Here is an 18012-nt window from a genome sequence, read left to right as displayed (position 1 = left end):
AAAATAAAATGTATTGTGTATATAAAGCAATTATTAATTGTAACATATTAAAGTGCTATGTAGATCTACTGAACGTATTACTGTATTATCCATCTGAAAGTGGTACAGACAATAACAGTAACACAATAACAGTTTAACAATTGTAAATAAGATATCTGGAAATCAAAATATCAATTAATCTGCATAACATTTACAATGTGAGCTCTCTTAGGTTAAAACAAATATAATTTGCTAGTGACTTGTGTATTTTTTTCCTAGATGGATATTACAATTCAAAAAGGGGGGTCTATGCCAGTACCTGTACAGTGCACCAAATGCTGCACATATTTTCATTGTCCATTTTGTGATGCCTCGGTTTTCCAATCAACACGATTAAAAAAAGTGCAATCACATCTGCAGGCACATTTTAATAGATCAGTCCAGCATGAAGGTAATATTTGAAAATGTACATCTTATTATAGTGAAAAATTGTAAGAAAACTTAAAGTGCAATCTTATACTGCTTTTTTTTTCAGAATTTACAATACACCGATGTGGACGCCTCTGCAGAAGTCAGCCACATTATGACTGCCTCTTCTGCAAATCAACCATTTTAAGAAAACCTGATTTTGTTAAACATTTAGGACTCTGCAAACAAAAACAACAACCACCAACCCCTCACACTAAAGCCATTACAGCTTTTTCCACATCTCTGCCCGCCACACATGTGCCTCTCTCCACTGCCACGGCTCTGCCCGCCACACATGTGCCTCTCTCCACTGCCACGGCTCTGCCCGCCACACATGTGCCTCTCTCCACTGACACGGCTCTGCCTGCCACAAATGTGCCTCTCTCCACTGACACGGCTCTGCCCGCCACACATGTGCCTCTCTCCACTGCCACGGCTCTGCCTGCCACACATGTGCCTCTCTCCACTGACACGGCTCTGCCCGCCACACATGTGCCTCTCTCCACTGCCACGGCTCTGCCCGCCACACATGTGCCTCTCTCCACTGCCACGGCTCTGCCCGCCACACATGTGCCTCTCTCCATTGACACGGCTCTGCCTGCCACAAATGTGCCTCTCTCCACTGACACGGCTCTGCCCGCCACACATGTGCCTCTCTCCACTGACACGGCTCTGCCTGCCACAAATGTGCCTCTCTCCACTGACACGGCTCTGCCCGCCACACATGTGCCTCTCTCCACTGCCACGGCTCTGCCTGCCACACATGTGCCTCTCTCCACTGACACGGCTCTGCCCGCCACACATGTGCCTCTCTCCACTGCCACGGCTCTGCCCGCCACACATGTGCCTCTCTCCACTGCCACGGCTCTGCCCGCCACACATGTGCCTCTCTCCATTGACACGGCTCTGCCTGCCACAAATGTGCCTCTCTCCACTGACACGGCTCTGCCCACCACAAATGTGCCTCTCTCCATTGACACGGCTCTTTCCGCCACAAATGTGCCTCTCTCCACTGACACGGCTCTGCCCGCCACACATGTGCCTCTCTCTACTGCCACGGCTCTGTCCGCCACACATGTGCCTCTCTCCACTGACACGGCTCTGTCCGCCACACATGTGCCTCTCTCCACTGCCACGGCTCTGCCCGCCACACATGTGCCTCTCTCCACTGACACGGCTCTGTCCGCCACACATGTGCCTCTCTCCACTGCCACGGCTCTGCCCGCCACACATGTGCCTCTCTCCACTGACACGGCTCTGCCCGCCACACATGTGCCTCTCTCCACTGCCACGGCTCTGCCCGCCACACATGTGCCTCTCTCCACTGACACGGCTCTGTCCGCCACACATGTGCCTCTCTCCACTGCCACGGCTCTGCCCGCCACACATGTGCCTCTCTCCACTGACACGGCTCTGCCCGCCACACATGTGCCTCTATCCACTGACATGGCTCTGCCCACCACTTCTGGCATTTCTAGGCCCTTAAAAAAAAAATTGTCGGAAAAAACCAAAGCAACTAAAGAAATGTCCCAAATGTGATTTGATATGCCACTATAAAAAATTAAAAAGACATATAGAACGTAAACACACCCCAAAAATGATGGACATCACTTCCTCATCTCATCTTGACAGTGAGTGCATAGACCCTCAGAATGAAGTCTATATGGTCCACAAAAGTTTTCATGGAGCTTCTACTCCACTCCATGTGCAAATAAAAATCTGGGGGGAACCACATTGTGCTTCATGTGAATTAAATGAGTGCCAGACTAATATGGAGTTGGCTTGGAGAAGTGGACTGCTGTCATACCAATGTGTTCACCTCCGGTCAGTTTCATACTGCAAAACATTTTTAACCTCACCTTTACTCACAGAAGAAAGTTTAAAAGAAATGGTTAAAAGCAAGTGGTTTGGGCAGGACAAAATAAAAAAGTGTGTAAATCGTCAAAAACTAGCCCAAGAAGAAAATGCACCACTGTCAGTTGAATCCAAGATTGGAGTCCCACCAACAAAAAGGTTCATATCGGTCTACAAGCCTAATATATCATATTATAGTAGACTAGGCAGAGTCATGGTATCATATGACACCAAGAAGAATTCATGGCACTGTCCCTGTGCAAGAACCCAGAGATCATGTACCCATAAATACATAGCAAAATGGCACCTCTTTCAAATTCACCCTGAACTCTTCCGAAAAGTTCGGAGCACTGAAAGCGCTGAAGAATTTTAGGCAGCAGCGATGGAGGAAAGTGATGAAAGTGTGAATTACCGTCCAAAGGACATTGCTAAAGTAAAGAGCATGGTAGAATACATCTTAATGAATAAAAAGCAACCATCTACTATTCCCAGTCATTTGAGACTTTCTTCAGACTATAAGGAATTTCCAAAACACCTAATCCCTGATGAGACAATGTGCTACCACTGCTCAGACCGCACATTGCTCAGTGATCCGGTATGCATTACACGTAAAGCAAAACTTCTTACAACTACAGGAATTGTCCAAGGTGGATAATTGTTACTTACATATTTTATTTTATTTTTATTATGAAAAAGATACTAAACCATTTATTTTACATTCTGTATCTGCAGATATTTCAACCTACTACAAATTCTGTCCTTTCTGTGGAATGGTGTACCGTTACCAAGAGTGGGCTAATGGTTTGCATAACTTCAATGACCATGTCCTCCTTGAACTCTCTCTCTGCCTCACCATAAGAAACCTGTTGCAGGTAATCGTTATACAATACATATATTATATGTTATACAATATATTATTTTTTACAACAATAGGATTTCTTCATAGTGTTGATTTTATGTTAGGCAACATTAGGTACATTCAAATCAAGACTTAAAACACATCTGTTTAGCTGTGCCTTTACTGAATGAGCACTGTGCTACGTCCGACAGGTCACACTATTATGTTTTCTGTTTTTAACTGTTTTTTAAATCATTTTTATTCTTTGTTTTTATTTTCTTATACTTGTCTCTTTTATTCTTGTTTATGTAAAGCACTTTGAATTACCATTGTGTATGAAATGTGCTATATAAATAAACTTGCCTTGCCTTGCCTTGTCTATATAAGTACTGATTAACTGTGATTTCTTTATCATAGGTGCATACAGCAGTCAGCAGAGTAGTGGAGTACTTGGAGGTAACTACAGGTGTACAGTTCCCCTCAGCAGTTACTCTTCTCCATGGCTATCTGCATTTTGAGGCCCTAACTGACCATGAATACGAGTATTCATGTGTATCTTGTGGTGACCATCCACCTGTGGTCATAATGGACCTCCACAAGAAGACATCCTTTCATATCTCTGGTAAATATCTTTCCTTTTTACTGCAGAGAGATAAGTCTTATTAGTAAAACTATTAGTACGTTTATAGTATGTATTTATTTTCTTTAGTGAGTGATCTTTCACAGCCTCCACAAGATTTTAATGGAGAGGTGGATTTAGATATGTTTTGGAAGGCACTGACAGAAGAACTAATTGCTTGAGGATTTTTTTCAAGTAAGGAAATTTATTATATCAAAAATGGCATGTCATCATTATTTAATTTCATAAGTGTTTAAAGGAGTACAATTTAAATTCACTGATGTACTAACATGTTTGTTTGTCCTAAAGGTCAAAAAAACAATCCATTTTGTGTTACACCTAGTTACAACTTTTGGGCACCCTGGATCGGGAGTAAGACTCGCATAGCGAATGTTGTTCTCAACACTGAATTTGAGAAAGTGCACAAAGCAAAAACTGCAGAACGAACAGAAATAACTTTCTCTGAAGATCGCTTAAAGGACGAACTTTCAAAACAGAAAGTAAAATATTTAATGCTAATTATATGTATTATTTGTCAGTGTTGGCATTTCATTTAACATGTGTGTTTTATGTGATAGGTGGGAGTGATAAGAAGACTGTGTCAAGAGTGTGGTTTAGATGCCAAAGGCTCTCGCACAGATCTACTCCTGCGACTTTCGGAGGAGATGAGGTCAAGGGAGGCCTATGACAAGGTTTTTGAAAAGATTTGGGCTGCTTCAGGTAAACCTCAATGTTGCACATTAAAATATTACAAATAAATCAGAAATGTACAAAGTCACATAGACATAATGGGTCCTGTTTTCTGCTTGGCACTGATTGGGGAGTGACTGGTGGTGTACAGCTTTGGGGGTGTTGGAGGTGGCCTCGTCTGACACCAGGGTGTATTGTTGCTTTCCGTGTGGGGGAGTGTATTTACCTTTCTGAGGCACTGCATCTTTAAATTTATTAAAAGTATACTTTGTTAAGGTTAATGCCACTGCCCTCCATCATAACCTATGGTCATTTAAGTCCCAATGTCATTAATGGGATTTGATATTGTTTTCTTAACTATTTGCTTATCTTTATTGTCTGTTCCAGGAGGTTGGGCTATCATAATGTGTCCTTGTGGCATAGTTTACAGTATAAAATGTAATCTGCGAGCAGAAAGTCCACAGGATTTTGCAGATATGCTTCTGTCTTGGAAGCATCTGCCTAATGTTGTTATTTATGACTTTGCCCGTGGACTGTCCACCCACACAAATTTGAGGCAACCCATAACTTTCACACCTTTCGAGGGAAGGTTACTCGAACCAACCACTGAAAATATTGCAAAAGCAAAATCAGGAAAATTACAGGTAACTCTGCCATGGCTCACTGCAAAAAAGCAAAGTCCAGATCCGGATGGTCATCCAATAACTGGTTCTGCAGAACATTATGTTCTGTATGACCGCTTTCACGAAGACAACACAAAAGATCCTCCTGATTCACTGAGGAAGCTTCGTCTTGTGCCTCAACTAGCTGGCAAAGTTAACAGTCAGGCTGCAGAACAGCTTTTTTCAAAGCTAAAGAAAAATAACTACTTTATAAACATGGCATTGCCATCCACACATGTTTTCCTCATGCAAAACATCATCCACCATTACAATGTCAGAAAAAACGAGAAACGTCTTCATGACATAAAAAAGGAATTCAACACAAACATTCACATGAATGACCACAGCCAGGTTGTGTTAGGTAATGTTTCTCTTACTTTGTAACAAATACATCACTATATCCATAACTGTACTTATGTGTATATTTGTATTTATAGAAAATCCATCCTCCACAAAGAAATGCATGGACATGTCACTTGGTAATTTGACCTTTCTTTCCAGTTGCTCATTGTCTAGTTTCTGTTCTCTAATTATTATGTGTCATTTTCTAATTTTGATACTTTAATGTACTCTAAGGACCACTGACAGCACTGCCAGAAAATATTTTGACTTTACAAACGACCGCTGCATCACCAGGCATAACATCAGTCACATCTCCTCTGTCATCAGTACCAATTACAGAAAAAAACAGCTTGTGAACCTACCACTCTTCTGAATTTTTTGGAACCTACTAAGCCTTGGGAGAGGGACTGGCATCCATTACAGGAGAAACTGGTGAACAATTACCATTACATACAAACGCACACACACACACACACACTCACATATTTATTGTTATTATTATTACAGCTTGATTATGTGCTGGACCAAAATCACCCTGGCAGTGAAATAATTGTGAAGGAGGGGCAAGTGTGCCTTATTCGAGAAGAATTTTGGAGCCTTGGATTGTTGAGGGACATGGACTCCCATGTAAGCAGTCTGTTTTTTTATAACTTTTTTTTTTATTAAAAACATTGACTTATCAAACTATTTATTGCAGATTGGAAACGCCTGCATGAAGCTTATTTGTGAAATGGCTCGACAAATTGTATGTACTATAAAACATAATATTTATATAGATTGTTTTAACTTGATCCAAATTTAAAAAAAAAAAAAAAAAAACAATTTCTAAACTGTGTGAAAATGTTCATGTCATTGTCAACAGTTTCTTTTTATTCATGTAGGGCAAGGACATATACATTGAGGACTTTTATGTTGTCCCTGTGTGGAAAGAAACTCCTAACAACATTGTTACTGGATTACCGGTGCATGTATGTACTGTATTTACTGTGTGAGAAGTACAACCTAAATTAAACGACATAACTGTCCTGATCAATTCTAGGAAGATGCAGACTTGAAAGACCTGTTAGCCTTTCCAGCATGGACAAATGCCAATGGACCAGACCACTTTGTTGTCTGTGTAAGAAAATATTGAAATGTCTAGTGCATACATTAATTGGTATTGCAATGTGTGTGTTTCTAAAATAAAACACTGAAAAATCTTGGAAGAAGCAATAATGTTCAAATGAAATATTTTTACACCTTAAACATTGTAGATAATGATGCCGCTTCAAAGAGAGATGGTGTTTTTAGACTCTCTGTACGCAGAGCATGAATCAGGATTTGGAGATGAGGAATACAGGGCAATTTTTAGGTCTATCAATAAACTAAGACATGTTTCAGCCTTTATGTGATATATGGCTACAGTCCTATAGCCATTTCTATTTATTTTCTAACCGTGTATTATAGTTCTGTCACTTTTGGCTACGTTCCTATAGCTGTTTCTTGAACTTCTGGCTATGTTCATCTAGCCTTTTTTATGCATGGTGTTCTAGAGTTGAGGTGAGCTGTAATTGTTAGTATTACTACTAATATGTTTTGTTTACAGGAAAATTGCTTACCAAGTGGATCATGGGACATGGACTGAAAAGACTGGATATGATTTTCCAGTGAGGAATCAACTTTAAATAAATTATTATTTGGCTTTTACAACAATTAAATTTTTTGTACATTATTCTAAAATAAAATTGATTTGCTTTGCCTATTTTAGGCTTTGCCACATCAGACAAGAGGGAATGATTGTGGTGTTTTTGTACTCATGGTAAGATATAAATTGAGTTAATTGATTTAAAGATTTTGTAAACATTGTAAATGACTGTGGCTTCTCTCTTTTCAGTACACCCTCTCAATGGTGTGTGGCATTGGGTTTCAATTCCAGGAGGTATTATTTTATTATTTATGTAACTTTATTTTGTTGGTGCTTTTCTTAATCATAGCTAAAATGTAACTATTTTATTGTATATTATCTTGCTTTCTTCTAAGCAACATATCTTTTAAAAAAAGGGGCATGGTTATTGCAAGCACACCCAACATCATGTATTAACAAAAACATGTTGGTTAACTGTCAGACTAAACCGTCTTTCTTTCAGATGGATATGCCTATCATCCGTCAGTGGTGGTGCCTTCTACTCATGGAACGATTTCAAATTGATGGGTATGTCAGTATTTATTTATTTTTTTCTTGTAAATCTGTAAAATTAAAAAATTATATTGTGTCAATACAACAACTTGTAACATGAATAACAAAACATACTTAATATCTCTCTTACCGGTGACCAGTTAATATGGATTTTGTCTTGTCTTGTTATTAAAAGCTATGAGCACAGATTTGCTTTCTGGACTGAGGAGGCAAGAAGTGTCTTGGATGGAAAGATTCTGCCCCTTTTTAGGGTGAAAAGAAAAACCACATCCAATCTTCCGGCACATGTCCAAGCAGTTCAAGATCGGGAAAGGATTGACAAAAGATTAGTGGACTTGATTATCACATCAAAATCAGCAGAGCAGCATTTGGTGGTATAGATGGTTCCACTTTAAATTACTCCTCTAGACTCTGAGTATGGTTGACTTAAATATAGTCCAGTGACAATTTAACTATTATTTGCCAAATATAATTAATTACTTGTGCATTTACATATGAAATATAATTTCCTTCTATGGCCCAAAGGATATACTCGGTGGGAAAAGGTCAAATTGGTTTCCACTAAAACCCCGTTCTCAAGTGCCTGTCTACATTGAGAATGAGCAGTCCCAGTCAATCATTTGTGACTACATCAGAGGAATTCTTAATAAAACCAAAACACAGCTGACCTTCAATGATGAGGTGGAGTTCATTTGTGGATGTCTCCTCCAAGAGGTAATCACAAAACATGTATGTACATGAGCATGCTTATGTTCTGCAGTGTGTGTTTTATTTTATTAATTGGTTTATCTGTATTTTTGTACAGGCCATAACTCATGGCATTTCCGAATTACAAGGCTTGTCTTGGCAGGAGGCTGAAGATGTCTTCCCCCAGGGCCCCATTTATCACGCAAGGTATGTTTACATTTTTTTGTACAAAAGCTGTTAGGTTTTTATGTTAAACACAATTTCTGACAACAGCATTTATTTTTTTTAGTGAAGTTGAGGAATTTAACAGAAGAATTGCTCGAGAAATGAAAAATCTCCCCAACAAGAATGTAAAGCATTTTATTTTATTTTATACGTAATAAATACATTATTATTCCGAGTATTATTTTTCACAATTTTTCTCTGCATTTTTTTACAGCTCGATGACTTGTAGGACCTCATGAAAATTTATAAAAAAATAAAGTTTGGTGTGAGAAAATTACTCAGAGTACTATCATTTATTGTATGTGAATAAAGAGATAATGTTCATTCCCTCAACTCAATACTAAAGAGTTTGATAAATCCTTAATGATTTAAAAACAAAAAAACAACAACAAAAACAATAAATGACTGAAAATATTTAAGTAACTGAACAATATCTATTTACAAATACAGTTAATTAAAATACAACAGACTTAATGCATTAAATCATAATCTAGTATGTTTAATATTTTATATAATAATGTATTCAATCATAGTGTAATATTTTATAGTAGAAAAATAGTGTAATTTACAAATTATAAATCGTTGAATTCAGGTTAGGCAATTTTTTCAACATCAGGTGGCACTGTCTGAAAAAAGGATAGGTCTGGAAGTGCTGGTCTGAGCGAGCAGGTCTGAGCGTGCGGTTGGGTCTCCGGGCCTGCAGCTTCATAATGTTGGAATAATTTGCATAGGCACATTTTATGTAAATCGGGACAAAAATGTTAAAGTCTCTTAAAACATTAATATGTTGCACTCATATTAAAATTAAATGTCAACGATCAATTTGTACAGTGAGTAAGCTTTTTGAAAAGTCCAAACTTGAACAGTATAAGAGGTTGTTTAGGTACAGTTAGAACATTAGGTCTAGGTACAGTTAAAACATTATATGCAGGGGTATTAAAACCAAAAATATTAATACAAGAGAAAGGGAAACTTTGCAAAGCATATGATTAAACATAAAGAGGGTAAAGTTTATATGAAAACATCAGTGTTAAACAAGCAGTTTAAAGAGTCCTTTCTAAGTCGTTCCTGTGTTTAATGACGCATGGACCATTCCTTTGGGTCGTAAATACCTTGGAATCAGGTTTCGAGCCTTCTCTGGGCAAAGTTGACTGGTTGTGGAATAAAATGCTAAATATTTATGAGTCTGGTCGGCCATATTTGTTATACTTAACCTAATCTTGACCTTTATTTTTTTTTACCCTCCAACAGTTCTTTACCAACATATATTCATTTTACTGTCTTGATCCTCATTTTGTTGGTCCAACACTCAAATCAGCTTCACAAAGATTGAGACACACACAAACAAACAGTGATGGGTTTTTATATTGTGTAAGGATTTTTATACTGTACATTATACATTTTACTATATATTCTTTCTCTTACATTAAACCCACCCTTAAACGATGTTTGATCATTTAATATACTGATTACATTTATTAGTGATTAAATTACAATTGACATTGTCTGAAATATGTCAAATGTAGTTGATCTGAAACTGAAATAGTCTGCAAAATATCAGAACTAATTCATGACTTCATTTTCTTCTCATGCTTATCGTATTCATAAAATCTACATTATTCATTTTAATGTTATGCACAATATTTTTGGAAAACAAAGAATAAAGGACTCTGCTTTTGTAAATCCCTTACTTTACCTTTCCAGTGGTTCAGTATTTTTTAAACTAGTAATTACACTTACCACCTCTTGCACTGTTTTTCTCTTAGTAATGTAAGTATGATAAATCTGTCTTGCTATGACAGTGTAACTGATTTTCAATGTTCCAACATCAAAGTCAGCTTTTTTGTCAATTCAACCACATGTACAGGACATACAGAGAATCAAAACTGCATTACTCTCAGACCTTAGCACATAATATTAATACAAAAAGTAGAATTTTAAAAAAGAAATTACAATAAATACAATTACATATATAATCTAAAAATATAAGTATATAGAAAAATTTAAAACACTACAATTACACTTAAGGGCATTCGGCAAGGAGTGCAAACCAGAGTTCCCCTTCGGTTGGGGAACTCCAGTGCTATAAGTGGATTTAATGTTAAAATCCACGTATGGGAGGTTTCGGTTCAGAAGTCGCTTGTCTGAAAGAATAATGAACGGGCCAATAAAAAACAATGAATTGGCAGCGTAAGCTTGCGCAGCTGTGCTGCATTGCCAATTAACTGAGCATATAAGCACACCTGGCGCCAGCAAACACCATCCTTTTCACTTCAGAGACTTTTCTGATCGAGTTCATGAGGGTTTCCTCTGGCTGAGCTACATCGACTTCGAGTGAACGAGTGTCTCCGGGTCCAGAGCGAGTCCACGCAGCGGCAGACGGTCGAGCTGGGTTTCTCTCTTGCCTGGCGTCCCTTTGGGTCCGGTCCTCCAGAGTGGTGCGTATTGTTGCAAATTTTCCTAAAAGAGCAACACAGTCGTGCAGCACGTCCTTTTCAGGATGGCGCTCCAACTGTGCGTTTCTGGTTGCGGGGGTTTCCTGGCTCAGGATGATGAACACGATCACTGCATTACATGTTTGGGGGTCCAGCATGTCAATGTAGTGCTCGGGGGCGGTTCATGTCGTCACTGTGATGCCATGACCGTCGCGCAGTTGAGATTGCGGCTAACTTTCGTAAGAAAGCGAGCCACCCCAGTTGCCTCCTGCTCTGCAGCGGGCGCTCGGGCAGATCTGAGGGTTTCAGTGGGAGATAATTTGCCGCCCACGGGCTCCCGGACCTCTCGCTCTTCCAAGCGCTCCATCCAAGCTTCGGGTACTGGGAGTGATCCATCTAATCAGATGGTAGCTCTCACGCTCGCTGACACCGGAGACCATATGTCCTCCGCGGCATCGGAGGGTGGGCTTTCATTGTCCGACGATGATCCGGACCCGCTCGCCCCCTCTGGGCAAGCGAGCACCGTCAAAATTGATTCTGAAGCGGACATGTTGGTCGTGCTTTCCTGGGCTGCTTCGGCCGTCGGGTGGGAGATGGTTCATCCCCCAGCCCCGCGGCCGGACCGACTAGATGGGTGTTACGTAGAGGACCAGAAGGCGAAGCCTCTGAAGCCTCTCGTCCCCTTCTTCCCGGAGGTGCACAGTAGGCTCACGCAGTCCTGGAGGGCACCTTTCTCTGCCCGCACTGCGTCCCCCTCCGCCCTCATCACCCTGGATGGTGGAGCTGCCAGGGGGTATGAGGCGATCCCGCCGGTGGAGCACGCCATTGCGGTCAATCTCTGTCCGCGTGGCGCCCCTACTTGGCGCGGCCCACCCCGTCTCCCGATCAAAGCCTGTAGGTTATCTTTCTCCCTCTGAGCTAGAGCTTACAAGGCTGCGGGCCAGGCTGCTTCCGCCTTGCATGCGATGGCCACCTACCAGCCCTCCGGCGAAGCGGGCACGTCGAGCATGCCGGAAGCCGGCAGCCCCTCCTGCCCAGGGCGCCGCTAAGTCCGGTAAACGGACTGCGAAGCGTCCCTGATACAGGCCATCTGGAGAGGAGGAAATTTGCTCTTTCCCCGCTGGAGGGCGGGGCCCATAATCCAACGGTACTTTTCAGTGAAACCAAAAATTCAGTAAAAGAGCACTTTTCCCCTTCCCCGGATGTCACAGCTCAAGCCCTGCCAGTCTGGGACGCGCCACCTCTCAGCTCGCAGGGTCTACATGCTCCACCAGCAGCTCACGGGTGCTGGGGGGACGGTCTGCCTTCTCCCAGCCCCCAAGCCCCCTCTCCGGAGTCAGGGTGCGGAGCCAGAGCGAATTGCTCCATTGAGCCTTGCTCCAGTTTCTCCAGTGAGCCTGATTGCGCAGCTACTGTGCAAGGTCAGGGAGGACGAGGAACAGGTTCTGCTAGTTACGCCCCTCTGGCCCAACCGGACCTGGATATCAAAGCTCTCCCACCTCGTTAGGGCCTTCCCTTGGCAGATCTCTTTACAAGAGGACCTACTTTCTCAGGGACAGGGCACCATCTGGCACCCTCGCCCCGATATCTGGAACCTCCACGTGTGGTCCCTAGACGCGAGGAAGACTTAGGTAACCTGCCAGCTGCGGTGGTTGATACCATCACTCAGGCTAGAGCCCCCTGCACGAGGCACGCCTACGCCCTGAAATAGAGTCTATTCACTGAATGGTTAGTCTCTTGCAGAGAAGACCAGATCAGTGTTGTGCTCTCTTTCCTTCAAGAGAAGCTGGATAGCAGTCTGTCGCCCTCTACTCTCAAGATTTACGTTGCCGCTATCTCCGCTCACCATGACGCGGTGGCTGGTGGCAACGTGGGAAAGCATAACCTCATCATCCGGTTCCTCAGAGGGGCTAGGCGAATTAATCCAACTCGCCCCCCTCTCATGCCCTCTTGGGATCTCGCCCTCGTTCTCACGAGCCTGCGTTCAGATCCCTTCGAGCCACTCGATTCAGTATCCTTAAGATTTCTGTCCCTGAAGATAACTGACCGAAAATGCCTCCAGGTTCCAGTCCCAGACCCTCTTAATGGAGGCCAACGCGATCTGGAGGCATTTTCGGTCAGTGACTTATCCTGAGACCCCGCTCGGCTTATATGCCCATGGTTCCTACCACTCCCTTTAGAGATCAGGTAGTAACCCTGCAAGAGCTGCCCCCGGTAGAGGTAGACCCAGCCCTTTTCTTACTCTGTCCAGTTCGCGCCCTGCGCATTTATGTGGACCGTACCCAGTACTTTAGATCCTCTGAGCAGCTCTTTGTCTGTTATGGCGGACGGCAGCAGGGAAGTGCCGTGTCCAAACAAAGATTATCCCACTGGATTGTGGAGGCCATTTCATGTGCTTATTTGAGCACTCAGAGCATTGCATCCTCTTGGGCGTGTGCACTCTTTAACAGACATTTGTAGAGCTGCGGGCTGGGCGACACCCAACACATTTGCAAGGTTTTACAATCTGCGAGTGGAGCCGGTTTCCTCAAGGGTATTAGGTAACCCTTGGTGATTGAGGAAACAACTCGGTGGGGTGTTGTAACACGCTTGCGGTGCCTTTTTTCCCTATTACAGAGAGATGTTCACCTTCCTGTCTGTCAGTACAGTTCCCCGTTTGGTGAGCCTTGCAGATTTGGATATAGGTGCCGGCTATGTGCGATCCCCTCTGGCGATCACATATGCCTTTTCCGCCACGGTTAAGTCCCCCCCCTGGGTGGACCCGTGTCTTCCCTATCTGTTAACCACCTTCTTATGCGCATTCCCCCTCATTAGGGTTAGTCCATATGTAATTCCATTTTGTCTCCCTTAGTGGGTTCCGATGGTCTCCGCAGCGTCCTCCCTACCGGGATTGCATGCTTCCCAACGTACTGTCGTATTTCCTAGAATTATCTAGACGCTTGCGACTCCCAAAAAATATACCTATTCCGTAAAGCTTCTTTTGAAGTGGGGATAAGTTAGGGCGAAGGGCACGTTGGAGGACCGCACCTTCCATGATTTGGGTACGTAACGCTTGCCTGACTGCCCTCTCATCGAAGGCGATGGTAAGATGCAGTCATTATAGCGTTTTCAATGGCTCCCATACATGGATTTTAACATCAAATCCACTTATAGCACTGGAGTTCCCCAATCGAAGGGGAATGTTCGAGGTTACAGAAGTAACCCTTCGTTCCCTGAGGAGGGGAACGGAAGAGCTATACTCCGTCGCCATAATGACGGTCCCCTAGCTGTTTAAAAGTTTCCTCAGCTTAAAAAGTCAATGCAGCACACGTGCGCAAGCTTACGCTGCCAATTCATTGTTTTCATAGGCCCGTTCAATACTCTTTCAGACAAGCGGCTTCTGAACCGAAACCTCCCATACGTAGATTTTAACATCAAATCAACTTATAGCACTTCCGTTCCTTTCCCCGGGAAACGAAGGGTTACTTCTGTAACCTCGAACGTTGTGCAGATACAGTATATAATGCAAAAGTATAGTATAATGCAAAACAGTATATAGTGCAAAAAGCTTGTAAACATGACAATTATGATAAAGTGACAGTGTCTTAAAAGTATACAGGGAGGTAGTATGATATAACTAGCAGTAACATATTAGTAGTTCAAGTTAAATCTTAAAGGGTCCAGTTCATTATTTTCAATCTTTTTAAGGCCTGGTTTTTGATTTAACAGAAGTCAATCCAATAGTTTAATGACAAATTAAATGTGTATTTTAGATATATACAGGTATAAGCAAGAATTTACAGACATCTGAGATCCAAAAGATTTGCAGAGCAGAAACAATACAAACATATAGTTACTGAAAATACAGCAGTGTAAATCAACATGTTGTTACAAAACTAAAGAACGTTCGAGGTTACTGAAGTAACGGAAGCACTATAAGTGGATTTGATGTTCTAAATCCACGTATGGGAGATTCGGTTTAGAGGCTACTTGTCTGAAAGAGTATTGAACGGGCCAATGAAAGCAATGAATTGGCAGCGTAAGCTTGCGCAGGTGTGCTGCATCGCCAATTAACTGAGCATATAAGCACACCTGGCACCAGCAAACGCTATAATTTTTAAGCTGAAGAGACTTTTAACAGCTAAAGGACAGTCATTATGGCGACTTAGTATAGTGCTTCCATTCCCCTCCCCGGGGAACGAAGGGTTACTTCAGTAACTTCGAACGTTCCCCTTAGGTTGGGGAACTCCAGCACTATAAGTGAATGAAAGCGCCATAATGACTGCATCTTACCAACGCCTCTGATGAGAGGGCAGTCAGGCAAGCGTGACGCACCCAAATCATGGAAGGCGCGGTCCTCCAACGTGTCCTAGGCCCTAACTTATTCCCACTTCAAAGAAGCTTTACGGAATAGGTATATTTTTTTGGGATTCACTAGCGTCTAGGTAATTCTAGGAAAATACGTCAGTAGGTTGGGAAGCATGTTAATCCCGGTAGGGAGGATGCTGCGGAGACCATCCCCACCCAATAGGGAGACAAATGGAATACATATGGACTAACCCTAAGGAGGGGGAGTACGCATAAGAAGGTGGTTAGCGGATAGGGAAGGCACGGGTCCACCCAGGGGGGGGGGGGGGGGGGGGGGGGACTTAACCGTAGTGAAAATAAGCATATGGGGATCACCAGCGGGGATCGCACATAGCAGGCACCTATACCCCAAAAACGCGGGCTGACCAGCGGGCAGACCTAACGTAGTGGGCCAGCGAGTGACTCCTCCGCTGAGTCAGTGCTGGGGGCCTCAGAGGAATCTGCAGGGCTCAACGAATGGGGAACTTTACTGACAGACAGGAAGGTGCACATCTCTCCGTGTTAGGGAAAAAAAAGGCACCGCAAGCATGCTACAACACCCCACCAAGTTGTTTCCTCAATCACCAGAGGTACCTAACACCCTTGAGGAAACCGGCTCCACTCGCAGATTGTAAAACCTTGCAAATGTGTTGGGTGTCGCCCAGCCCGCAGCTCTACAAATGTCTGTTAAAGAAGCGCCGCGCGCACATGCCCAAGAGGATGCAACGCTCCGAGTGGAGTGTGCACGCAATCACGGGGGACGTGGCTGACCTCTGCTCAAATATGCACATGAAATGGCCTCCACAATCCAGTGGGATAATCTTTGTTTGGACACGGCACTTCCCTGCTGCCGTCCGCCCTAACAGACAAAGAGCTGCTCAGAAGATTTAAAGTTCTGAGTACGGTCCACATAATGCGCAGGGCGCGAACTGGACAAAGTAAGGAAAGGGCTGGTTCTGCCTCCTGCGGGGGCAGCGCTTGCAGGGTTACTACCTGATGTCTAAAGGGAGCGGTAGGAACTTTGGGCACATAAGCCGAGCGGGGTCTCAGGATAACGTGAGAATAATCCGGCCCGAGTTCCAGGCATGAGTCACTGACCGAAAATGCCTCCTGGTCCCCGACCCTCTTAATGGAGGCCAACGCGACCAGCAGAGCTGTCTTTAGGAACAGAAATCTTAAGGATACTGAATCGAGTGGCTCGAAGGGATCAAATCGCAGGCTCGTAAGAAAGAGGGCGAGATCCCAAGAGGGCGTGAGAGGGGGGCGAGTTGGATTAATTCACCTAGCACCTCTGAGGAACCGGATGATGAGGTTATGCTTTCCCACGGTGCCGCCAGCCACCGCGTCATGGTGAGCGGAGATGGCGGCCACGTAAACCTTGAGAGCGGATGGCGACAGCCTGCTATCCAGCTTCTCTTGAAGGAAAGAGAGGACAACACTGATCTGGCAAGATCGGGGGTCTTCTCTGCGAGAGACACACCATTCAGAGCACCTCCTCTCTGTGCATAGTCAATTAGTCCCGCGAGTGGACTAAGCAGCCTTCTTACTGTACTTCTTACTTACTTCTTACTTACGTCTTACTGTAGCTGTGCAAATAGGTGATAGTGATATAGGCATTAGGTTTAGTGATCAAGTAAATAACCCTATAAACTGTCAAAAGTAACACATGGTGCTCTTGCAGATACATTAAAGGGACGGAGAAATTCTGAGGTTTGTAGCTGCTCATTGAAAAGAAAGTAGATGTGTAGAAAACAACTGAGATAATTGCATCAAGAATAAGAACCAAAAATTGCATTTTGAAGACATGGAGCTAGAAAAGAGAGCTCTAATTTTGGGGTTTAATGTGCAATTTTTTGCATTACTGTTATTGATTACCTCAAATTATATTGTTTGATTTTACTCTGATTTGCATGGATCAATCCTTCTGTTTTCACATTTGAAAAAAAAGTATAACTTATTCCTTTTTAAGTCAAAATATAAATTTAACTTGTAAATAGTGTTCATCACCACATCATCATTTAACATTAAGCTACTGCTAGTTGCATTACACATTAAACAGTCCAGTGTTTATTTATAAAACATTTTACTTACCACTACTTGCCTACTGCTTGACATCAATAACCCACTGTTTTACTGTATCATTGCTGTAGTACAAATGGTTCTACATCTACCTGAGACACTCTGTTGCAGCCAAGGCATTTTGTACTGTCTGCAAAACGCCAATACAAAATGTAATTTAATAAGATACTCATTTAAAAAAAAATAATGCAGAAGACCCAGTTGTATTTTCCGTTTCCTGCCATCTTGCAGTTAACCTGGTTTCTTTAAATGTAAAGTACTTGTAATTTGCCCACAATTATCTTAAAGCTAATTTGCTATGAGATTATTTACCAAGACTTCGTACTGTGTGATTCACATGTTAATATGTAACATTATGTGTATAACTAGCTAGTTGGAATTAAAATGATTTATATTCATTAAAGAATCTGTTTTAATTGCAAAGTTGTTGTTTTTTTACTAATCATTGTAAGTGCACAGTTAACAAACTATTTACTGCTTCCGTACACATACAGTATAGAATAAATGTTTTGTATAGGTAAACCATAAATAGTGTATTTTCCTACAGTATGTGTATATGTGTATCTTTACCATTTGCCATTTAAATGCTGCTTGAATAGCATTAAATTAGTAAAATAGTTTATTTTTTTTAC

At 42.4% G+C, this 18012-nt stretch overlaps 1 protein-coding gene, 1 long non-coding RNA gene and 1 pseudogene across 2 annotated transcripts in view; 2 read left to right on the top strand and 1 right to left on the bottom strand.

Moving 5' to 3' along the window:
- The window catches only part of LOC141375168 (uncharacterized), a 174645-nt gene that overhangs the window by 48173 nt on the left and 108460 nt on the right, over window positions 1–18012 (bottom strand). The window lies entirely within an intron of this gene.
- On the top strand, window positions 1940–2714 carry LOC137496231 (uncharacterized; the record flags this gene model as incomplete). The annotated part of the gene is made up of 1 exon (XM_068222754.2): window positions 1940–2714. A coding segment is annotated over one exon (735 nt), but the record flags the coding sequence as incomplete, so codon positions are not given.
- On the top strand, window positions 2672–8265 carry LOC110439981 (uncharacterized; annotated as a pseudogene).

The sequence above is a fragment of the Danio rerio genome, chromosome 7, assembly GCF_049306965.1.
Source record: "Danio rerio strain Tuebingen ecotype United States chromosome 7, GRCz12tu, whole genome shotgun sequence".
Classification (NCBI taxonomy): domain Eukaryota; kingdom Metazoa; phylum Chordata; class Actinopteri; order Cypriniformes; family Danionidae; genus Danio; species Danio rerio.
Note: the sequence above shows the minus strand (reverse complement) of the source record. Positions and strands in the feature narration are given on the sequence as shown.